At 41.0% G+C, this 25,622-nt stretch overlaps 1 protein-coding gene across 1 annotated transcript in view; it reads right to left on the bottom strand.

Annotated features, from left to right (window-relative positions):
* CYBB (cytochrome b-245 beta chain) overlaps positions 1-25,202 on the bottom strand; it is a 35,171-nt gene extending 9,969 nt beyond the window's left edge. The window contains exons 1-8 of the mRNA XM_027091235.1: positions 25,072-25,202; positions 22,778-22,873; positions 21,048-21,158; positions 11,783-11,867; positions 10,971-11,116; positions 8,173-8,363; positions 4,499-4,628; positions 2,288-2,380 (exon numbers count right to left, since the gene is read on the bottom strand). Coding sequence (XP_026947036.1) covers positions 2,288-2,380; positions 4,499-4,628; positions 8,173-8,363; positions 10,971-11,116; positions 11,783-11,867; positions 21,048-21,158; positions 22,778-22,873; positions 25,072-25,116 — 897 coding nt within the window. The 5' untranslated portion in view covers positions 25,117-25,202. The remainder of the gene's footprint in view (positions 1-2,287; positions 2,381-4,498; positions 4,629-8,172; positions 8,364-10,970; positions 11,117-11,782; positions 11,868-21,047; positions 21,159-22,777; positions 22,874-25,071) is intronic.
* Between the last annotated feature and the right edge of the window lie 420 nt (positions 25,203-25,622).

Raw genomic sequence — 25,622 nt, 5'->3', positions numbered from 1 at the left:
TAGAAACAGGAAGAAGAGATGGTTTCCTGCTCAGCCTTCCTATCTCCCCAAGGGATGATCAAGAGCCTTAGCAGCCGGACAGAAGCAGAAGGAGACCCCATTGGCTAATAATATAGCAACATCGCCCAAACCAAGCCTAAGGTGCTGGTCTGTCTTTGTCCCAAGTCCCACCTTGAACCTGCCTGACTCCATGCATTGTTTTTACATTTCTCCCTACCTGGGGAATACACCATCCATCTCTCCCAAAGCCAGGCCCCACCCGCCTGTTGCCATCCTCCTTCTCCGTGTACCTGAATGTTCATAACAGCTTTGTGTACAATAGCCAAAAAATTGGAAGCACTCCAAATGTCCATCAACTGGTAAGTTGGTAAATAACAAAATGACTTCATTGTAATATACAAAGTAATATGTTTCTTTGATGATTCCTGAGATCCTAGAGGGACTTTATATGTGCAACTGAAAACAAACCAAGGGACATCAAAGGAAAGAAAAATCAATAGAAACAAAATAGCAGATTCCTAATGTTGACTGATATACACGAGCTTTTCTTTTCACCCGTGAGGAGTAGGACAATAGGAAATCCTTTTAAGAAAAATTGCCAAGCATTTCCAAAACTTGTGATTCAAATTTAAGTTATATGACAAGGCTGTAACCAACTTCCCTTCATCACTGAAATAAGGAGGTGTAGAGCTTCATTTTGAAACAGAAAATAAAAATGGATGAAAATGAGTTTGAAAATTATGTTGCTCATGTTGCAATTTTGTGTGGTGAGAATGAGTTCCACCATATTGCAATTTTGCTACCACAGGGAACATCGGGATAGAAGGGAATAAAATGCACTAGTGGACAGCGTTGTCACCAGAATACTTTTGGATAGTACCTTGTTTCTTATGTGTGTTTACATGAGAAGAAAATGAATACTTATTTTCTTCACAGGCAAACAAGTTTGCCTTAGAAATAGGCTTAGAGGAAATACTTGTCTGGTTAGTTCATTCTAGTCTAGTAAGGGAAATTTTGTGGTGGTTCTTTTTGCTGATCTGTGGGCTTTTTCTCATAGTACAATATAAATATCATAAAAGGAGAACTGTTGTGGCTTCCTATATTTCAAGGTTTCCAATGTCAGCTGGACTAACTTTACTATGACCTTCCATAGATGCCAAGAAAGAAGAGCTAGGGTGGTGGAGTGGAAGATTTTTTGTGTTTTGCAAAAGCAACCCATGGTAAGCTTTTGGTAAATACTTTCTGAACTGAACTGAATTAAATTTTATTTGATAAAAATAGTCCTGTCTGATGTTTCCTGAAACTATAATAAGGCAATTCCGTTTCTATTTATTTAGTTGGATATTTATTTATTTAATGATAAGAAGCAGCATAGACGTGTGGGGAAAAACCACTATATACTTGAAGTTAGCGGATTCAATTCTAAATGCAGTTTAGTTATTAGCTCATTTGAGACTTTGAGTACATTAACTCTGATACTCTGTGACTGTATACAAAGCACAGAGACCCGCCCTTGTTTCCCTGGTTCTTTTGGCATCTGAATATTTTAAGGCTCAGTGCATGACCTTTTGAACTCACCTCTTTTGCTTCTTTACTCTTTTTTTTTTTTTTTTTTTTGCGGTACGCGGGCCTCCGCGGCGTGTGGGATCCTCCCGGACCGGGGCACGAACCCGCGTCCCCTGCATCGTCAGGCGGACCCTCAACCACTGTGCCACCAGGGAAGCCCTGCTTCTTTACTCTTAACTAATCACATCGTCTCTCTATGCTCCTCCCCTCTACATACACACACACACACACACACACACACACACACAGGGATTCATTTACACAAAACATTTGGGTTCACTTTTCAACAGAAAATGTTAACTTCTAGTCTCCCCAATTAAAAGGCCCAATCGGCTTCCCTGGTGGCGCAGTGGTTGAGAGTCCTCCTGCTGATGCAGGGGACACGGCTTCGTGCCCCAGTCCGGGAGGATCCCACATGCCGCGGAGTGGCTGGGCCCGTGGGCCATGGCCGCTGGGCCTGCGCATCCGGAGCCTGTGCTCCGCAACGGGAGAGGCCGCGACGGTGAGAGGCCCGCGTACCGCAAAAAAAAAAAAAAAAAAAGGCCCAATCATTTGATTATCAAGCTAGGTACATTGAAACAAACTGTAGGTCATCTCTCTGCCCTAAGTTTAATCAAAATAAACTGAGTAAAAGTGAGATCTGACAATGATATAGAGAACTTGGATAGACTTGTCCATTATATAGTTAGATAGTATTAGTAATTCCTAACCCAGCCAATACCTTGGTGATGACCACCTTCTGTTGAGATCGCCAAAACCGTACCAACCTCTCACAGAGATACAGGAACATGGGACCCACTATCCATTTCCAAGTCTGTAATCAGAGCAAACAATGAAAAAAGGATGTGTTAAGGGGTGGTAGTTGATAAAAGATTCATGGGGACAAAACATTTTAGAAGTTCACCTTTTTTGGTTTGTTTAAATATTCCATGATAGACTAGTAAATTTCTTCTAAAATATCTAAAGTTAAAATAAATTTTTTAGCCAGTAAAAATGAACATTCTCCTTGCCCACATTGGGGAACTATATCTACAGTATGGAACTTTCCCAAGAGGAACTGCCCACAAGAATGGGATTTCCTCCTATTGTCGCAATAGGAGTTGCAATAACCCTACAGCAGAGTAAGGTTGGTTTCAGAATTAACATTTCTCTAAAGGATAGCATTTCAACAACATCATATTTTTAATGCAACGTTGCAATTACTTTCTCTTGGTCACGTAGCCAAAGCTTCATTCTTTGCAACATGAGAAATTCCACACTAGAATTTAGCTCTTCCTCCAATATCCTGGCAAGTTCTAGGAGCTATGCAATGTACTTTCTCTAGGGTGCTCTCTTGTCAGAATCTGCAGTGTTTCAGAACACTGGAATTACCCCGTGGCACTACTGGCTATACAAAAACATTTAGGCCAAACAGATCCATCCTGGGATTCAGTCAGTTAGGTTCCTAGATGAGTATCTGAAGTAGCAAAGAATTTTAGAAGTCGATATCATCTAAAATACAACATTCCAGAAGGGATTCCAAGAGGGAAAAAAAATCCCAGAGTGCTTCCCACAGTCTCGCCTATGATCTTTCTATGAAAAATTTTAAGAAAGTTATTGTTGGAAGTTGAGAGCACCCAAATGTCCCTATCTCCAGCCTAAGTTGAAGAATATCTGCCCGGAAGTCATAAATGCTCTGCTACTGGCCTTCATTTTCATGGGACAGTTTTTTCAAACGGTCTAGCATCATCCATCTATGTCCTGGCTGCCACCTGGGGCCCCATTGAATGGAGCCAGGTCTTGGACATCACTTCTAATCTCCCCAGAAACCCAGGAGCTCCTCTGAGGTAGATGCCTGTGAAGGTAGCAGCGCTCTGACTTAGCTGTCTTCAAGGAAATGTGCCTTCCCCAGCTCATAAGAGGACCTGCAATAGAGTTCCCTTTTAATCCTTTCTATTGATGTCTGCATGTAGTGGGGGTAGTTCACTGATGTGTCTGCTTGCTTTCATTAATGAGCAAGGATGCTGAAAGATGTTGAGTCTGCAGACAGCATGCTGTTTCTAGAGGAAGAGTACTCCTATATTATGAGAGTCAGAAAAAAGGAAGGAGAAAATGGGATGGGAAATTTGCCTTTATATTATACTGTGCTTAAGGACAAAATAATCATCCTGTTCAGAAGCCCTGTACAAAAGTTGATTTTTGCTTAGTTTTATACCAATGGCTAGCATAATAACCAATAAAGTATATTGCTTGCCAATGGGGGAAAAGGTATGAAGATCACATCGTCCACTGCTCACTCATGGAACGGAGATATTGAGAATAAACAAAACGGAGTTCTTCAGAGCTCCCAACAAAAGGTAAATATTTCAGCATCTTTTCCCTTGGTCATCCTTGCCACACTCCTGCTCTACCATGAAGTGCCGATGGCATGACCCTGGCTCTGCAGCCTCCTTTATGCCTCATAGACGGGACCTCCTGATACCTAATGGCAGCCCTATGTGCCACCTCACAAATTTCCTTCCCAGCTCTGAAAGCTGTATAGAAAGTCCTACTTCCTGGAATCTGAAGAGGCTCCTGCCTCCTTATAAATCGTAATCTGAGCTTTCCAACTCGGCTCAGGATGGAATCCCTCTGAAAGTCATTAACTGGTATTATTGTGGCCATCACAACCAGAAGAGAAGAGGTAGAACTTCTTGAACCCAAAAGCACTTTAAAAAACAATACTTTTCCAAGTTTTATATCAGGATGTTCATAACAGACTAATGTAAAGCTTACTTTTCAAGAACTAATTCTAGACAATAAGCATAGCAGAAAAACACTGGATACTTATAACATCCTAGCAGTTCCGTGACATTCATAACGGACAACTCTATGACATTTGTATCTCTTTCTTAGACACAGTTTGAAGATTGTTGGTAATGAAACTATAATAGCTACAATGAATTGTACATACCATAGGAGGGTTCCCAGAGAACTCTGGGATTGGGCAGTCCTTTATTTTTCCCCATTGTGAGATGTTTTGATAACATTCTCTTGGCTTGTGTTTCAACAAACTCTCTGCGGTCTGCCCACGTACAATTCGCCTGAGGAGGAAATGTAAGTCCAGACCATTTAGAAACAAGAGATTAAATTCTTAGTTTTCTGAGATACTGACATATTTTTATTAGTATTCTCATATGGTTCCTATACTTTTCACTTAAAAGTAATACTTCTTGCCCCCTCCAAATAGATTAGAGGAAGGGAAAGAAAATTCATGATCTTTAGCAATAGAAAAAAAAAATGGGGACTTCCCTGGCGATCCAGTGGTTAAGATTCCACGCTTCCACTGCAGGGGTTGTGGGTTCGATCCCTGGTCGGGGAACTGAGATCCCACATCCCACATGCCCTGCAATGTAGCCAAAAAAAAAAAAGAAAAAGAAAAAAAATATGTACAGTGGCACAAAGGATATTTATATGTAACATTATAGAGGGTAAGTTTTGGATCATCAGTACATGTTTTCTGAAAGGCAACATTTGTGCTTCTGTTTCAAGTATTATTCTCATTTATAAACAAACAAATAAAAAGAGAAAAACTGCAAATCCAACAGAGCAACCGCTGGCCCATACGGTACCATTGTGCAAATTAGAACAAGATGCCCCCTCTTTGAGGACAGCTCTAGAGGCAAGAGCTTGGCCAGCAGAGCATGGGCTAATTTCTTTCCCCTTGGCCAGGCACCCTTATGTAGTTGACAACCCATACAACCATATACAGTAGCCCTGAGGCTTAGTACAAATCTTTTATTTGTTGTTTCAAAATTGTCTAAATTCAACCAAAACGTTGAAATCCACTCAAGACGACTTAATTTTGTAGAGATTATGCCACTCTCACAGACATCAATGCTGCTGGTGTGTCCCTTGAAGTGCTCGGAGCCCATTCACTTCAATTCAATAAATATTAATTGAGCAACTACTAAAACATAAGACAATGCAGGTTGAGTGGGAACAGAGGGAGGGAGGCACAAAGTTAAGTCATGTCCCTGACCTGAAGGAACATAAATGACAAGGTCTTCAGAATATATAATAAGAAGAGACACAGAAGGCCCTTTGCTTGGGGGACCTAAAAGTTTGTTTGGGGGACCTAAAATTTATTATGCCAGTTGGTATATTCAGAGGATGTTTTAATTCAAGGTCATTAACCATCGCTTTCTATCCCTAGGTCTTGGGGAAGAGAATTACCATGTATTGAGCATCTATCACATGCCAAGCCTGGGAAAGCCACTGTACACAAATTATTTCAGGTAATTCTCATAACAGGCCTGAAATGTAAGTATTAGTACTCTCATTTTATGTATGAGGACACCAAGGCTTAGAGAGCCCAGGTAACTAGAAGCAGAATGATTTGGTGAAAGCAATTCTGGACCCAAGCCAGACAGCCTTGGTTTCACATCCCGCGTCCACCCCTTGCTAATTTGGTGGCCTTAGGCAAGTTATTTAACTTCTTTTGAGCCTCAGTTTCTTCAGCTATAAGATAGGTATAAGTGCCTCATTAAAAGTTCGTTTTAGTAATCAACTGGCATGATGCATATAAAACGCCAGACACAAAGTCAGCGTCCAACAAATGATAACTATTAAAGTTCTTAATGTTCAAGTTTACTTGGGGAGTAAGTGATAGGAAAAAAATCGGATTTTCTCCTTCTCTTCTCAATGCCAGGACCGGAAGTCAGTTTTAATCCCAGTTCAGCTGCTACCTAGCCAGGAGACCGAGCAACCAGCCCACCAGCATAAGTAGCAGATTCTCCTCAGATGGAGAACGGGGTACATATATCTCCTCTGCCGGCTCCAGAGGAAAATACATATCTATGAAACTATACAAACGTAAAGTGGTGGAATTACTAAGCTAGAGAGGGGAAGAAATTCAGTTTTGTTTTTTTTTCTCTAGGATTTTCTGAAACAGCTGGATGATGACCGAGTCCCATTTAAAGATACTCAAATGCTTTTAGGAGAGTTAAGAGAGTCTTTGTCTACACAGATTTTTCAGTGCTTAGAAAGAGATGACCAGGCGTCAGGGTCAGCAAGTTGATCAAGAATGCACTTGAGGACAGGGAACAATATTCAGTATCCTGTACTAACCTATAATGGAAAAGAATATGAAAAAGAATGGATATGTATAACTGAGTCACTTTGCTGTACACCTGAAACTAACATAACATTGTACATCAACTATACTTCAATAAAATAAATTTAAAAAAAGAATGCACATGAGGGGTTGCCACAGGCTGCTTCTCTCCACTCTTCCCCTTTTTAGGTCTCAGCCACTTCTAGGCTGACTTGACTCAGACCAGAGTCATTGAGCCTTGACACCTACTTCCTCCACCCTTAGTTATCTGGAGCCCCATACCCACCGGGGAACTTCCCAGGTCTGCTTTTTGCGTGCAGGTGGGAGAATCAGCTAGTGTGAAAGAGTAGAAAAAGGAAGCCTGGTATGAAAGAAGGGTCCCAATAAGGCAAACTCTCCCAGCCACACATCCAGGCACCGTGTGTCTCTATGAGAGCATTCATCATGGCCTGCCTTAGCCCATCCGGTCTCCAACCCCAGCTATGCCACGGATAAACTGGTAGTGGCTTGGCTACACACTTTACCTTTTTTGGTCTGTTTCCTTGTCTACAATTTCCCCTGGAAATGGGGATAGTAAGGGCATCTCTACCTTTTGGAGATTAAAAGAAACATTTCATGTCTGTAACAAATGCTCAGTAGAAGCTAGCTTTCCCCATTATTATGTTAGGATGCTTGAAGGCAATAACCGTGTATTTCTCCTTCTAGTATTCCCCACAGTGCCTGAGATAGGTCCTCATACACAGTAGGCAATCAGTGAATGATTGGCTTGAATCAAAACTCATTGAACGGGGACTTCCCTGGAGGCTCAGTGGATAAGAATCTGCCTGCCAATTCAGGGGACACGGGTTCGAGCCCTGGTCCAGGAAGATCCCACATGCCGTGGAGCAACTAAGTCCGTGTACCACAACTACTGAGCTTGCGCTCTAGAGCCCGCGAGCCACAACTACTGAAGCCCTGAGCCCTACAGCCCGTGCTACACAACGAGAGAAGCCACCGACTGCAATGAGAAGCCCGCACACTGCAAGGAAGAGTCGCTCCCGCTCGCCACAACTAGAGAAAGCCCACGTGCAGCAACGAAGACCCAACATAGCCAAAAATAAATAAAATTAAACAAACAAAAAAACTCATTGAATGACAGCAAACCTTTCACCTGATTAATCATTAACCTCTCTGGTTTGGGAGCTTGTCTAATTTTCTAGGGATTAAGCCACAGGAAACATCATTGGAGACATCCAAGACCCTGCCAGCACTCTCAGCGTGCTTTCTATATGCTTGCAAAGATATTCAAAACTTTGGTGTATTTTTCCAGCTTGCTATAAATAACCGCACTATGAATAGTTATGAGTCGGGTACCAGAAACTAAAGTGGTGCTGAGTGGTTTCTATCAAAGTGACTTCTGTTTTCCCCTCATATTCCCTCAGCAGACAGGCTAAGGTCACACAAAGACAGGGAGGTCACTGTGCCTCTAACAGAGCATCACATCTGGAAACTGAGGGACATAAAATACTTGGTCTTGGAGTTTAAATACTCACTCAGCTCCATGGATGGCGAGACCAATGAAGAAGATCACAAAGAGATGGTGTGTGTACCAAAACACTTCAAAGTAAGACCTCCTGATGGTTTTGGTGGAGGAGGTGATAATTAATATGAGGCAGAGTGTGATGACAACTCCAGTGATGCCTGCCAACCGAGTCACAGCCACGTACAGGCCTCCTTCAGGATTCTGTAAAACACACACACACACATTATTTGTAGGCTCTCAAAAGCAGGGCTACCTATTTATAAAGTGTCCAGTGAATAAGGCAATAGGCATTTTCATCCCCCCTTTAGATTAGCCTAACCATCCCCCCAACAGAGTGGTATAGAATTGGAATAGATATTTCCAAATTTAAAAAAGTCTTACATCTTCTTTACCCATTCATCCGATGATGGACACTTAGGTTGTTTCCACCTCCGTATATACAATGGAATATTACTCAGCCATAAAAAGAAACGAAATTGAGCTATTTGTAATGAGGTGGATAGACCTAGAGTCTGTCATACAGAGTGAAGTAAGTCAGAAAGAGAAAGACAAATACCGTATGCTAACACACATATATGGAATCTAAGAAAAAAATAATGTCATGAAGAACCTAGGGGTAAGACAGGAATAAAGACACAAACCTACTAGAAAATGGACTTGAGGATATGGGGAGGGGGAAGGGTAAGCTGTGACAAAGCGAGAGAGAGGCATGCACATATATACACTACAAAATGTAAGGTAGATAGCTAGTGGGAAGCAGCCGCATAGCACAGGGAGATCAGCTCGGTGCTTTGTGACCACCTGGACGGGTGGGATAGGGAGGGTGGGAGGGAGGGGGACACAAGAGGGAAGAGACATGGGAACATGTGTATATGTATAACTGATTCACTTTGTTATAAAGCAGAAACTAACACACCATTGTAAAGCAATTATACTCCAATAAAGATGTTAAAAAAAAAAAGTCTTACATGGTTGAGGTATCATAGGAAATATCAATTGATACACAGAAAGAGTTCTAAGGGAGTATCAAATAAAGTATCAACTATATGTCCTAAAAGGCTCTGAAGCTCTTTCTCCCTTTGATTTGAAAAGTGTCATAGTGCTTAGTTTGTAAATGTATTCTGTGCATGCCTAACATCTTAGGCTGCGTTCCTCCGAAGCAGATCCTGAGATGAGGATTTAGAAAGAATGTGCTCCAGAAGAAGCTGGTAAGGGGATGGTTAATAGGATAGGAAAGAGGAACAAGTCAGGTAAGAGGACAATCTCGGGCCAAATCTTCAGCCTGATGCTGCAGGGGAACTGTGGAGGGTAAATTACACCTTAGAGTTTATCCTGACTCAAGGCAAGGAAGCTGGGTTTTCATGGCCTGCACCCATCAGTTATTGGTTAAGAGCTGCTCAGTGAGATAGCTATCCAGGCCCTTTCAGATATGGGCAAAGGGACTTTGGGCAAAGGGACTCCAGTAGCCCCAGGGCAGTCCTTTGAGGAGCAAAAGCAAATAGAGGAAATTGAAAGTGAAAGCACACAGAAGGGTAGGGGAGCACAGACATAGTAAAAGTGATCTGAAGAGATCTGGGCACAGCACTGCAGTGTCAGCTCACTCGATATGTTCACACTGCCACCCTTACGTATCATTGTACAATGAACAAGTAAAAGAAAAATTATCCGAGACATTATAGAAAAATAATTTCTATTTTATTTGATGTGGTTTAATTCTGTCCCTAAAGAGACCAGGCACACTTTTTTATATCAGCCTGAGGATAATTATTTCTACAAAATCATGGAACTTTTCTTGTAATCTATTCTAAACAGACAAGGAAACATGTTTGGAATTCGGTGTATAGTGAGTGATGTGATTCGGCTATCCTCCCAAACCACTGGGCACATGAAGATGACTTAGAGCTTCTCCCTCTGAGTGTACAAAGCCTCAGCAGCTGCTGGAAGGGAAAAAGTCCTTGCCTGAGGATTCCCCAAATGGCTGCCCCTGGAGCAATTAGCAGACATAGGCCACCTCTCAGATGTTGTAGGCAAGAAAGAGGAAATGCACTGCTGACAGATGTCAGCTGGTGGCTGACCTGGTATTAACACCTCAGCCAGAGGGTTCCCTATTTCACATAAACAATTTCATAGAACACCAACGTCAGACAAGGTCATTCTGTCACTGTGATGGACTGACACAAAAACGAGACCACTCTGAAATCTTATCTGAGCCAAGACAAAAACGTGGGTGACTGCTGCTTCTTGACCTATTACAGATTTAACCCCATTCTTCTGCCTCCTAGAAAAAAAATTATTAAGATACCCAACGCTGGAACTGTCCCCAATTCCTGACCATACCTGATCCAGAGGAAATGCTTGCTTCCTGAAACCCCTCCTGAATCATCTAACACAAGTCCCACAGCAAGCCTTTCTCAACACCCTCCTGAGGTGCCCCCAACTTCCTCATAGTGTGAGGTCTCTTTGCTGCAGTAAGTAATAAACCCAACTTTGTTTGACTAGACTATGTTCCTGGCTTTCTTTGACTGTTGGGCATTGCCATGGATAAGCCTGTGTTACTCCAGGCTCCACGTATACACATTCTGATAGGTGACTTTAAGAAACTGGAGAACATCTAGTGACCCTCTACATATGGGATCAGGAGTGTGGGAGACATTTTCTCTGTGGCCACATTCTTAGAACCTACAGAATTGTCCCTCTGATAGTCAACTTTTGTCATTGTTCTGATCAAGTAGAATTCTTCACTCGCTGAAATCTAATCCTCAGTTTTAATGTCTACAGAACATCTGAATCAGGAAATAAGAGGCTTACCTTAATTCTCTGTCGAGCAAAATTGAGGTAAGTTTCACCAGGCTTATCTCCAATGTCAGAGAGTGCTATTGAATAAGGGTCAGAATTGTTGACTCGGGCATTGACACACCACTCCACATTAAATAGGTGTGCAATGGTGTGAATCGCTGAAGAGGGCACAGAAGAGAAACAAAGAGGGTGAAGTGTGTGTACAATTTTATTTGTAGCTGGGTTTCTGGCTGCAGCCCCTGACTCTACGGTAAGTTAGTGGAGATTTGATAAGGATCCCTTCTTACACCACCACCACCACCTTAATAATTATAATAATAACACAAAATATACATAAACACATGAATACTATCATATATACATATGTATATATATATATAAACAATAATAAAAAGAAAGTGTTTAGCTAATAAAGGCTATCTTAAGAAACTCCCAACTTATGGGCTATGGCCTTTGTAGCATTATTGCAAGAAATCCATGAATTACATGTACAACCAAGTATTTAAAAGATGAATGAATAAAAGCTCTCATATGTGGACTAACAAACAATTTTGATGTTAAAAAGTGTATAAAAGGGTGAATACACTGGGATTTTATCAGAAGAGTCTAAGGGGAAAAAGTTTTAAGACCTGAAGGAATAAATCCTAGTGTTGGGATAGCAGAAAGAGGGGTGAATATTTTTTCATAGAACTCATTCAAAAAGTACACATCCAATCACCACCTAATCTACCTGCAAAGGCTGATCCCTTATTTTAAAAATATCTTAGAGGGAACACTCTGGTTCCAAGTTTCCTTTGCAATCTCAAATATCTTAATGAACATACCAGTGTGAAGTGCAATCATCCATGCCACCATTTTATGAAAGGTGAGGTTCCTGTCCAGTTGTCTTCGAATTCTTGTTGAGCAGCACTTTGGATTAAAGGGGAAAGAATGAAATCGTAATTGTTAACAAGAAAGTTTTCTCTGTGCCAGGCATTAGACACATATCATCTCATTTAATTCTTATGACCACCCTAAAAACTACATCATTCTACCCATTTGACAGATGAGAACACTGAGGCTCAGATAGATGTAGTCATCTTCCCAAGGTCAAACAGCCAATAAGTGGCATGGCTGGCTTAACCAATGTTTTAGGTTCTCGTACTATTAACATAAAAAGCCTCTCATGGAATCCATTGCTTAATTGTATAAAATATGAATTTGGACAGAAAACATCTAACTACATAGTTTCTAGTTCAGATTAATTTATTTAATAACGAGGGGATATAGAAATTTTAAAAGGACAGGGCTGCCCTCAAAGACCTGAAAGTCCATGGGGATACAGACAAGTGAACAGTTCTAGAACAAGTGAATAGTTTTAGAAGAGCACCCTTCCAGGACATAGACACTATGAGAGGAGAAAAAAAGTGTCCACCTGCATATGTTGATAGAGACAACATAACAAGGGAGATCATTAACAAAATAATCATAGCAAAAATTATAATAGTACTTACAAAGAACTTGTGCAAGGAGCTGCTTTAAGTGTTTTTTTTTTATTGTTTTTAAAATTTTTGACCGCACTGTGCAGCACGCAGGATCTTAGTTCCCTGACCAGGGATCGGACCTGCACCCCCTGCAGTGGAAGTGCAGAGTCTTAACCACTGGACCGCCAGGGAAGTCCCTAGGAGTTGCTTTAAGTGTTTTACATGCATCGACTCATTTCATTCTTACATTAATCCTATGTGGGAGGTACCATTATTATCACCACATGACAGATGAGGAAACAAAGGCATAGAGAAGTTACCTTCCCTTAGGTTGCATAGTTAATAAGTGACAGAGCTGAGGTCTAAACCCAGGCTCTCTGATGCCAGAGATATCAACATTCTGATATTTCATACCTTTTATGATTACCTTGGCATTAAAATGGCATTTTGGTCAACTGGTTAGTGTAATTGTCCTACCGACGTATGTTAGAAGATGTGGGTTTGAATCTGGATTCATGTCAATGCCCAAAGTAGAGGAAAAAAACAAAACAAAACCTGGTTTCTGGTTGAATCAGACAGAGCTTTGTTCTCTGAAAAGTGGTCAAGTGCTCGCTCTGGATGCTTTGTTTCCAAGGCTAGATGTACTGCCATAGAGATTCAGAAAACTTCTAAGGAGAACAGAGTGAAGTGCAAAAAACCCCCAAAACAAAACAAAAAGCTCAGGTATTTTAAATACCTGGTTCCAAACATATTCAATGTCAATATACGGGTGTTAAATATTTGGCTTATTTATTTTTAATAAAATGTTCTGGTTTTATAGAAAAAATAGAATTGCATAGAAAATTGTGCTTACTCCACTACCTCTGAATTAGCTACATCTAGGGAGGGCAGGCTGTTTGGATCATGAAAGCAGGTTCCTGCAGAAATACCAGTAAGGAAGACACTGAAGACTTCAGAGAAAGGAAAAAACATTTAGGCTTTATTGAGTGACTTCTGTGAGCCAGGCAGTTTACGCATAATCATTGCCTCATTTAATGTAACCAGATAAGCATTACTGTCCTTATTTTACAGATAACAAAACTAAAGCTAACTCTCACATTGGCTGGGATCCAGGACGATTTGTCTTTAAGGTTCATTCCCTTTTCCATCAAACCAAATGTAAAGATACAGTCACTATTATTCTACATGTCTAAAAACCAAGACAAGAAGTTAAGTGAAAGTACTCTATCTGGAAAGTGAGGTTAGAGGGAGTAAGTTTGGGAAGGGAAGGAAACCAATAAAGGGTGTATTAGCACATCAACTACCACTACCATATCTTATCAGCGGGCTCTCCGATCAGGGAACTCTGGGAGACTGTGTAGGATACGCCCCCAGAGGTTTGTTACCTGAGGGGTTAGGAAACTTGGGTAGTCTCTACCAACTCCTATCCATCATTGGCTGAGGGCTCTTCCCAGGGCATCAACTCCCTGGCATTTCCGGCTTGTCCCAGGAGAGGGCTGAAAGAAAATCCTCAGGCAGAGAATGACCTGAGCTGGCAGAAGACAGCTGCCCCATGTACTGGAACTGACAGTGCAGAGGGAATACGGGTGGAACCCTACCAGCAGCAGCTACAACAACCTGTTCACCGGTGACTCAGGCTCTCAAAATAAGGGTTTCCTGGCTGAAATCACTTCTTTTACACTTCTGTGGGTGAAGAATTGACTGTCCTGTTTTCTTTTATAGCCTCATTGTCTTTTGTGTTTATTTCAAGCACCGTACATTGTTTTACTCCTTTGTAGTTTTTACAGTGTTAAGGAAATATCTTTTTCCTGTTTCCTGATTGCTAGGTTCCTCCACAGCTTCGTAGAGTCCTTGTGGTAGGCAGAATTGTAAGATGTTCCCCAATGACCTTATATAATCTCCTCCCCTTGAGTGCGGGTGAGACCTGACCTATAACTATGATAGGATGACACGCCTGTGATTTCGTTACATTATATGGAAAAAGGGATTTTGCAGAGGTAATTAAAATCCCAAACTGACCTTAAGAGAGAGATGATCTGGGTGGGCCTGACCCAATCACACGAGCCCTTTAAATCTGAGTCTAACAGTCAGAAATCTTAGGTGCAAGAAGTATTTGATACGCTGCTGCTGGCTTGAAGATGGAAGGGGCCACATGGCAAGGAATACACCTCGGATCTGAGAGCAGCCCCAGAGTAACTGTCAGCAAGAGACAGGGACCTTAGTCCTGCAGCTGCCAGGGACTGGATTTTGCCAACAAGAATGAGCTTGGAAGATTTTACCCAGAGTTTGCATATGAGTATTCAGCCCAGTTGACGCCTTGATGTCAGCTTTGTGACACCCTGAGCAAGCAGGATGCTGGACTTCTGCACAGCTGTGAACTAGTAAACGGGAGTTGCTTTAAGCCTCTAAGTTTGTGGAAATTTGTTACACAGAAGTAGATCATTTAATACAGTCCTCATTGGAGTGATAGACGCAATTGGAGTCCCAAGAATGAGAGAATGGGAATTAGTAGGGTCAGAAAGCAATTTGCCATCAGATATATCTGTGCTGGACCCCAGCCCTACCACCTAGCTGTGTGACGTTGAACAATATGCTCAGTTTCCAGCTTTCTCACCTAGATATTTATCATAATTATTCCCTTGTAGGTCTGTTTCATAGATTCATTGAGAGGTATTTAATAAACACTCGCTTTTTTTTTGGTATCATTATTTAACTTTTCAGCTAGTATGGCACGGCTCCCCAGCTAGAGGGTAAGCATCCTGTGTGCAGAGCAATATATCATGTATTTTTAACAATCCTTACATAACTATTTGGTTAAATGACATTTTCACTGTCCTAGAACCCAAGACAATTATTCTAAACCTATAGAGATGTATTTACCCACATATCTATACATGCCAAACGATTTTCTTTTCTACTTCCAGACAAATTGTTTTGAAACTTTTGGGGGAAAAGATACTTGCTCCTGCATGCTGAATTTGAAGAAAAGGAATGTGGTTTCCTCATGGTCTCTACACTGTCTCCATAGTTCTACCCTTATCATCATCAACATGGATCATCAAAAATATGAAACAATAGATTTCAATGTCCCTTATCAGCTTGAGCAACAAACTGTTAGAGAAAAGTTAACTGAGTGCCAGAAAAATGGAGAGATGTGCTTGGGAAACACAAGGTCCATTCAGTAATAGTCTGATCTTAATAGGTGGGTTAAAAAAATGCTATTTAGTATGAAATACATACATTTTATTAGAAGAAAAAACGGAGACTCTTAGTCACTAATGAGTTAGTAGAACTAACTAAGGTCCTACCAGGGCACCAATCCCTCATTTTTCCAATCCACCCTCTATAGTGTGGTCAGGAATGGCAAACACATCCAAAGAGAAGCCGTAAGCCATGATTATACGGGGCTTCCAGATATAATTTCCTGACAAGGTGGCAAGATGGCTGGGTGGGGTAGAAAGGAGGGCTTTGCTGCCTGTGACTGCCCAGGGCTTTTTTCTCCCTCCCTACCATGCAGAAACCATTTTTATGCTTTTGAGTCACTTGTGAATTACCGCCAGCCACCTACCAATTACCCAAGCTGCCATCATGCACAACAGCTTCCTCACCGAACAACTGCTCTTCTTTTTGCCATTGACTTCTAAAGGGAAGTTCCTCTGTTACTGTCAACTAGAGCCTTGCCCAATCTCAATAAGCTAACATTCAAGTGCAAGGGAGATTATTGAGTTATCTCGGCAGCTTGCTATGCTCGATTCAAACTGTGAGAGCAAAAAAATTCAAAGCATTGAGAAATGGAACAAAGAAGCGCATATTTAATGGGGCAAAACATTAGCTTCTGTAACATGAGTGTTATGGAAACTTTAAAGTTCTATTTTATGTACACCTGGTCTCGCCACAGGTGCCATGAATGAATCTGAATTAGATATTTATGTGCAGTTTGAGAGAAATTGCAAAAGCCAGCCTTGAATCTACAGAACTCAGGCAAAGAAACTGACAGTAATGTTGAAACCTGGTGGCAGTAGAATATGTGATAAATACGAAGAACACCACCGTATTTGTACAGCACTGCCTATAATTTTGAAATTACATGTTTATCTTCTATCTCTTCCATAAAACTCTAAGCTCCCTGAGCTCATGGCTCATCCATGTCTTACTCTCTACTCACTCTACGTCCGCTGTGCTTAGCATATAGTTGGCACTCAACAAATATTTGTTAACTGACAACTCATTAGTTGACAGGCTTAGTCCATTAACACACTTTTAGAATATCATTCATATTCATTCTTACACTTGCATTATCTCACCTGCTTTTTAGCTAAAAACAACAACAAAAAGAAAAACAACAACTATGAGACAGGAAGTCCAAGAGCCTTGCCCTGGACCACATGGTCAGATATAGAGCTATATCAAGGGCCTCTGACCCCCAGGCTATATAAGGTTAGAGAAAAGAGCTCACTCTCTTGCCTTCCTGTTTCTTTCTGATCTTCAGACTAGAACTTCCATCCAAGTTGAGGTTACTAAGGCTTCTTTGGGGACTTCTGTATGCTGAGTCCCACCATTCCCCATTTCCCTCGACAGAGCAGGCTCAGAGTCTTTACCCCTAGTTTTCCTGGGGTGGGCCAACCCTGTGGTTTTCTTTCTTTCTCCAGTTCTGTGACTGTTAAGTTTGCATAAAGGCCTACTAATAAATCCTTGAAGTTACAACACCCCTGTCACTTCTAGCCTAGGTTATTCAGCCTGCCCAAATATTCATATATACATGATGGCCTTTCTAAGACCGTAGGACCACCACAAGAGAGTTTTTTTTGTTTTTTGTTTTTTGTTGTTTTTGCGGTACGCGGGCCTCTCACTGTTGTGGCCTCTCCCGTTGCGGAGCACAGGCTCTGGACGCGCAGGCTCAGCGGCCATGGCTCACGGGCCCAGCCACAAGAGAGTTTTGAGTTTAGGTGGCATGTAGGAAAGTGAAGAGGCTCTGGAGGCACAAGCACCTGGGCTGGAATCCCAACACTCCCAATGAATTTCATCCCCACCTCACTGGTCTGACATGCAGATTTCACGAGGTGAGGTCCAGGAAGACTCAATAAGTGGCAGGTGTTATAATTTCCAACATTAGTCACAGCATGTGTACTCATTTTAATCCCAATCAGAATAGAAGGTTCTTTGCCCAGTTAACATTTCAGATTGGGAAATCTGGAGGAGGGACACACCCCATCTGTAAAAGAATCTTACTTGCTGCTAATTTTTAAAAATATTTTCTTTGACATACAGGTCTCTCTGGTTAGAGAGTTGAGTGTCTCTGCAATTTGAAGAGCAGCCTCATTTCACCCTGTCTTTAGAGACTCTCATGAGGATCTTCCCTCCTTTTAGGCCACAGGAAGCCTAAAAGTGGCCATTACAACATGTGCCACTCATGGGGCATGGCCACGCCACGGCATCGCAATTTGGGCCTGTGGGGTAACAAGGATTTCTTAACAGGCTGTCCTGGCGAAAACACTGCCTGTTTCTCAGGGTTTACTTCCTCTAAATAGGAAGTATTTGAACAGGGGGTGGGGGGAGAATAAAAAAGCTACAGTCCCCGAACTTCATTTAGCAAATGTTCATTGGGCACCTGCAATATACCAGATGTTGTACTTTACAGGTGGTTCATCAATAAAACTTTGCAATTACCCTATGATCCAGCAATCCCACTCCTGGGCATATATCCGGACAAAACTCTAATTCAAAAAGATACATGCACCCCAATGTTCATAGCAGCACTATTCACAAGAGCCAAGACATGGAAACAACCTAAATGTCCATCAAAAGATGAATGGATAAAGAAGATGTGGTACATATATACGATGGAATACTACTCAGCCATAAAAAGAATGAAATAATGCCATTTCCAGCAACATGGATGGACCCAGAGATGATCATACTAAGTGAAGTAAGTCAGAAATAAAGACAAATACCATAGGATATAACTTATATGTGGAATCTGAAATATGACACAGCTGAACCTATCTACGAAGCACAAACAGACTCACAGAGAGAACAGACCTGTGGTTGCCAAGGGGGAGCGGTGTGGGGGAGTTTGGGGTTAGTAGATGCAAACTATTACATATACAATGGATGAACAACAAGGTCCTACTGTATAGCACAGGAAACTATATTCAATGTCCTGTGATAAACTGTAATGGAAAAGAATATAAAAAGAATGTATATATATGAATAACTGAGTCAATTTGGTGTACAGCATAAATTAACACAACATTGTAAATCAACTATACTTCAATTTAAAAAAAAGAAAACTTTTCAATCAAATGGAATTCTGCCTCTGTGGTTTCTTAGGTTAAAAAGATGATTTCGGAAATCCTCGTAATCAATGTCTACTGTTAGTTGTAGCCTGCTAACCCTATATTAGTAAATCAAGTATTGTATAGTTCTCAAAGAAAAAGAATCTCCTTAGGATCAATGTGAATTTAGTAAGACTAGAGAAAATGAGGCAGAGCTCAAGGCAAGTTTTGTTATTGGCAGTTTAGATCACTTTCCTTCACCCACTTAGTCTTCGATGACCAGTTAAGTATTAACATCTCAGCTATACATTTAAGGTCCTAGTTTACCAGCAAAGCTCCAGCCTGACCTCAGACACCTACCCTTTAAAATCCCTACACTCCCATCAAAGTAGATTGCTTGCTTCTCTCCACTATAAATGACCTCTACTTAATAGGTAATTTTTTAAAAAGCTAGTTAATATAAAAAGAACATCTTATTAAAAGGAAAAAGAGAGGCTACTAGTCACTAATGGGCAGTGGAATGGGTCCCACTAGGGTATCAGTCCCTAACTTTGGAAGAGCTGCCCTCTATGGTGTGGTCAGGAATGGCAAACACATCCAAAGAGAAGCCACAAGTCATGATCACACAGGACTTTCAAGGATATGATTTCCTCACCATTCCCTGTGCTTTTGCCCATACCGTTTTCTCCATGTAGAATGTCTTTCTCTCTCCTTTATATCTCGTACAGGCTTATTTTATCCTTATATGCCCATATCTGATGCCACCTTCTCTAAGAAGCCTTTTTCCATCCCCTGCGCCACCTGATATAATTTCCCCCTCCTTTGATGGATTCCCTGTGGCTCCTTATTTGTAACATTTTGTGGGACCCATCATATTTTGCTTTGTATCGTATTAATTTGAGTACATGTGCAGATTCCAAGTTCCTCTTTTCTCATCTTTGTATAACAATATCAATAAGAAATTCGTATACCATTTTATAGATTACAAAAGCTCTTCCTACATAATCATTTTTTTCTTCTAGCATAGTATATTAGGGGCTCTCTGGATTGTTGAAGTGAGGGTGAAAGACCCCGGGCATTTAGAAAGCTCTGAACTCCTCAATTCCATGGACATAACACCTGTCACATTCATTACATAGTGACTCATAGCTCATTGATCCCATCTTCTTTGGATATTATCCACAAAAGAGATTTTCTCTGACTTAAAAATTTTGAGAAACATGGCACTGTGAGATTAATTCCCAAATTTCACGTCAGTCTCATAAATCTCTGCTTATATACATATACATATGTCATATGATGTATGTCTGTGTGTACATGCATATGTACTTTATTGCTATTGTTGAGGTATATGTTGATTGGTTGTTGTTTACTTTTTGTTTGTTTGTTTTTAATGTCTGTTCCAGGTTAAATGGCTATCCCAAGGAGCTCCACCAACAAATAATATAAAAATAAACTAGAGAATCAAGCATTGCTTGGCTTGTGAATATTGTACAGAGGTTGGAATCCTCACAAACTCTTGGTTTGCTTTCCCTATTGGTGCAGCCACTATGGAGAACAGTATGGAGCTTCCTCAAAAAACTAAAAATAGAACTACCATATGACCCAGCAATCCCACCACTGGATATATACCCTGAGAAAACCATAATTCAAAAAGAGTCATGTACCACAATGTTCATTGCAGCTCTATTTACAATAGCCAGGACATGGAAGCAACCTACGTGTCCATCAACAGATGAATGGATAAAGAAGATGTGGCACATGTATACAATGGAATATTACTCAGCCATAAAAAGAAACGAAATTGAGTTATCTGTAGTGAGGTGGATGGACCTAGAGTCTGTCATACAGAGTGAAGTAAGTCAGAAAGAGAAAAACAAATACCGTATGCTAACACATATATATGGTATCTTAAAAAAAATGGTCATGAAGAACCTAGGGGCAAGATGGGAATAAAGATGCAGACCTACTAGAGAATGGACTTGAGGACATGGGGAGGGGGAAGGGTAAGCTGGGATGAAGTGAGAGAGTGGCATGGACATATATACACTACCAAACGTAAAGTAGATAGCTAGTGGGAAGCAGCCACATAGCACAGGGAGATCAGCTCGGTGCTTTGTGACCACCTGGACGGGTGGGATAGGGAGGGTGGGAGGGAGACGCAAAAGGGAGGAGATATGGGGATATATGTATATGTATAGCTGATTCACTTTGTTATAAAGCAGAAACTAACACAGCACTGCAAAGCAATTATACTCCAATAAAGATGTTAAAAAAAGGGGGGGGCGGCATTGAGCTTGATGGCCTTCGAAATTCTGAGGAACTCAAACTTTGTAAATGTTGGTTCTTACCGCACTGGAACCCCTGAGGAAAGACAGTAGATTTCGACAGACTGGCAGCAGGATCAGCATGCAGTTGAAATTCAGGCAGGCTGCAGGGGCCCTGGCCAGTGCCAGCGCTGACTGGAAAAGGCAGGATAAGAAGCAGGGTGACTCTTGTGTGCCCAGGACACCGCCCGCCCCACTTGCCTACATCCACTCCCCCAGGCTTCCCAGCATGAGGCCCACACTCCAGAGATATCAAATTATAGGGGCTTCCCTGGTGGTGCAGTGGTTGAGAGTCTGCCTGCCGATGCAGGGGACCTGGGTTCGTGCCCCGGTCCGGGAAGATCCCACATGCCGCAGAGCGGCTGGGCTCGTGAGCCATGGCTGCTGAGCCTGCGCATCCGGAGCCTGTGCTCCGCGACAGGAGAGGCCACAACAGTGAGAGGCCCGCGTACCGCAAAAAAAAAAAAAAAAAAAAAGAGATATCAAGTTATCTGGGAAGGAAGGTCCTTTAGAGCCAGGGCTCTTCTTCATCATAAATGAATAAAATGTTGGGGTGGGGAGCAAGGGCCAGATTAAAATAAATATTATGAATATTTTCAAACATAAAGAGAATTTGAAATAATTTCACAATGAATACCTGTTGATTCATCTCCAAGATTCTACCTTTTACATTTTACAATGGTTGCTTTAGCACATGTCTATTCACTTCTCCATCCATCTACCCATCCCTCTATCCATCCATCAATGCATCTTATTTTTGATGTATTTCCAAGTAAGTTGCAGATATCGGTTTACTTCCTCCTAAATATTTAAGCATGCATATCATTAACTAGAGTTCAGTATAGAAATTAGGTCTTTGTAAAGAAGATTTTCTTAGCACATAGACTAACCTCAACAGTAACTAAGTTCGTATGGTATAATTGTTCTTTGTAATGCCTAAAGAAGTTGCATATTTTGGAGGAGGAAAATGCAAAGGGAAATCATCCTTTTCAGCATCAACCTGAATAAGTTAACAACAATTATAATAATGTAGTGTAATTATATGTTATAATTATTTATGCATATGATGTATAATACATATTATAATTAGTATTATTAAGTAATGGTTTCAGTATGATGTAACAAATGATATCCTCTGGGGGCAGCCGTAATTGTACTTATTTTCTTATTTTCATTTATGATGAAGAAGAGCCCTGTCAGTTCAAGGAAACTGAGAATGTTATTGGACCCAAGAAAAGTCAGGGGCCTTTGCTCTGCCAGTCGAGTCAAAGAACGTGATCTTTAGGCAGGTTCCTCAAAGCCTCCATATGTAGGGAGAGGCTTATTTCCTGAAGAGTATTTCATAACATGTCATTAGGAGCAGGGTTTTTCATGCACAAAAGTTAATAGGAATCGGATGATTTAGAGAATATAGGAAGTCCCACTTGTGCCACCTGTGTCACCCCTGGATCGATCTTTCCAACCTGCCCATCCATTCCGGAGTCAGTATTAGATTTCTCCTTCAAGCTAACAGTAGCACAGTAGTTCTTGGGAGGGGAAGGATGCTGCTGGGACCCTCTGCCACACTTCTGTCTGTCCCACACTGGAAGGCCTAAAGACTCTTGCCCAGGGGGTTGCAATGGAGGGAGTGAGGCCGATGGTGCTCTTTGGGTTGGTCAGAATATTTCTTTAAAATGTTAAAAGGAATAGGAACAAGAATCTCTGATTAGACATGGGAGCCAGTCAATACTGAGGGAGATGGAACTTCTACTTACCCCAAGAAGTTTTCGAGTGTAGAAGAACTTATCTGGAATATCATAAACCCGGTAGTACCAGACAAAGAGGAAGACGTTCATCCCCAGCCATACCAGCTGCACAAACAGAAGTGGTTGCGTGAAGTTGTCATGTTTCAACAGGTAGATTTCACAGCAGTTTAGAGTCAGACCAAGGTCAGGACTTCCCCAAGTACAGCCTTTGATTAAGGTGGTTACAAAACCAGCTCCTTCCTGCAAGAGTACCACTACACTTCTCTGTAAGTAACCTTTCCTCCCTGTGTTGTCCCCCGTGATTGTTATACTACTTGGGCCGTATGCCGAGTTATTATCTATCTCCCCTCCTTTCTTTCTCCTCCTTTTAGATTGATAGATGACAGCAGGTGACTCTTCTTACAAAGAGAAGGGAAAGGAATCTGTTCCTATACTGTCCTCTGCACCAGCAGGACTTTGTGTTTGATTCTCACAGGTGTGATTACCTCTCTCCGCCACACAGCATCCCGCCCCAGCTAGTGGAGGTCTCATCAGCTAAAATGACAAGGCTTTAATTCTACTTGATAAGTTTTGCTTCACTTTTTAATTTTTTTTTTTTTTTTTGCGATACGCGGGCTTCTCACTGTCGTGGCCTCTCCCGTTGTGGAGCACAGGCTCCGGACGCACAGGCTCAGCGGCCATGGCTCACGGGCCCAGCCGCTCTGCGGCATGTGGGATCTTCCCGGACCGGGGCACGAACCCGTGTCCCCTGCATCGGCAGGCGGACTCTCAACCACTGCGCCACCAGGGAAGCCCTGCTTCACTTTTGAAAGAGGGAATATTCAGCATCAATGAGGGAATGAGAGGCATGGGTTTGTTTTTTTTTTTTTAAGGGAGATCCTTCTAGATTGTGACTGCTCATTTCATCCCAAGCACTGATTGCATCAAACGATGACTCTACCCAGTCCTCCACCTTCAGCTCCACAGTAGCAATCTGTTCTTAACTGTGCTTTGAGGCTATCTGATGTCCTACGATGCTTGAGAAGAGTCTCTCTTTATAAAGAAGAAGGTACTAAAACCACTTCTCCATTTCCTAACCTTGTCATTTTTACTCTTGCCTTCCAAGCTGTGGGTTCACTTTCAAGTACATGAGTGTATAATTTAGACAGAGGTCACTTACCTGGGAAAACTGTGGTAAGAGCTAAAAGTGTTTATACTTGAACTTATTTTTTAAAGGAGTAATCTGTTCTTCAAATGGGGATAAGAAATCAACTTAACAGCTTGGAGTCCTCAGAACAATTCTGTATTGCATTAGAGTGTTGATTTGGCTTAATTTTTTTTTAAATGACAAAATATTTGTGATTTTTATTTTATCTGTGCCACTCATTTCTCTCTACCTCTACAGCTCAAAGAGTCATATTTACTTCATGATAAATTCTTTCAAAAAATTCATACATAAGTGTTCTTTTTAACATCTGGGTAATACTTTAGTTGGCTATTTGGAAAAGCTACTTATAAATCACATTTCTATCTTCCCAATTGTCTGTGATTGCTTTGCTGAGACCACCATCTTAAAAAAATAGTTGATCTATGTTATGTTAAAAACTAAAGAAATCATCATGTCTGTTCGAAAACTAGCCATATCTTTACTTACAAAAATTGTTTCTCAAGACAGACTATATTGATTTATATACAGCTAAATATAATATATATCATATATACGCTATATGATATAATATATATCATATATATCATATGTGTCTAGATAGTTTTTTTTCAATTCCCTTCCCTTAAATTTTTAAAAACCTCACAAATAACTAAAGTTTACCTCAGAGAAAAGAAGACACTTTTTTAAAAAAGAAAATTGAGAACTTCAATTATTTTTGGTGTAATTACTGAAATAAAGGCCAATTTCCCACACATGAGCCAGTCTTGCATTTGTTATTTGGAAAACTGTATAAAATTTCAATTGCCCATTTTTAGGTGGTATAAATACATTAAAAGTAGAGAAATTTGCCTCTGAGTAAACAAGGATCATTAGCATGAAATGTCTCCTACTCCCACTGTGAAACGCTGGCTAATTTATTACTCCTAAAAACTCCAGAAATAAACTAGGTGAAGTGAGTCCCCAGATACATTCTTTCCATGAATAAGTTTGGAAGAATGGACTCACTCTGCTTACAGATGGATGCATGTTCACATAATAAATCAGTTTCAACACAATTTCTCAAACAAAACAAACAAAAAAGCTTTGCTCTATTTTCATTTCCAAGAGAACCCAAACAAGTCGGAGAATTTTTCATTTCATTCTCATGGGTACTTACAATGACGAGGATGGACAGGCCCTCATTCACAAACAAGTTCCCCATGGTGGCGGAGGTTCAGTGCCTTGAGCGAGCGCCTTTCTTCTCTGCTATGCTTCTTCCTCCCATGAGGAAATGAAAACAGCAGCCTTGGGGCAATCTGTTTCCTTTTCTATGATCAGAAATTAGCTAATCATTGGTCAACTGAAAAGCTTGTCTCCATAACAAATTTAAATCTTTAACCACAAAAAAATGACAGAAAAAAAGTCTACAATGATCCAATCACAACTAAACATAGTGTGAAATGAAACTAATTTCTACAACTGAGAGGCAAATAACAGTACAATTCATGGTGTTTTACACTGTGAATTAATTTTTGGACTGATCAGTTATCAAGTGTCAATTTTTAAAAAGTCACCCAACTAGTCATGACTTTGGGCTAGGTAAAAAACATTAAATAGATGTGGTATCTTTTGATAGGCTGGCGCAGCATTTAGAGTCTTGTTGAGAAAAATTATAACAGGTGTGATCGCTGATATTTATAGAATGCTTACTTTGTGCCAATTTTCTAA

This window comes from Aethalodelphis obliquidens, unplaced genomic scaffold (genome assembly GCF_003676395.1).
Source record: "Aethalodelphis obliquidens isolate GAN/ISIS:26980383/991018 unplaced genomic scaffold, ASM367639v1 scaffold71, whole genome shotgun sequence".
Taxonomy (NCBI): Eukaryota; Metazoa; Chordata; class Mammalia; order Artiodactyla; family Delphinidae; genus Aethalodelphis; species Aethalodelphis obliquidens.
This window is presented reverse-complemented; position numbering and strand designations above follow the sequence as displayed.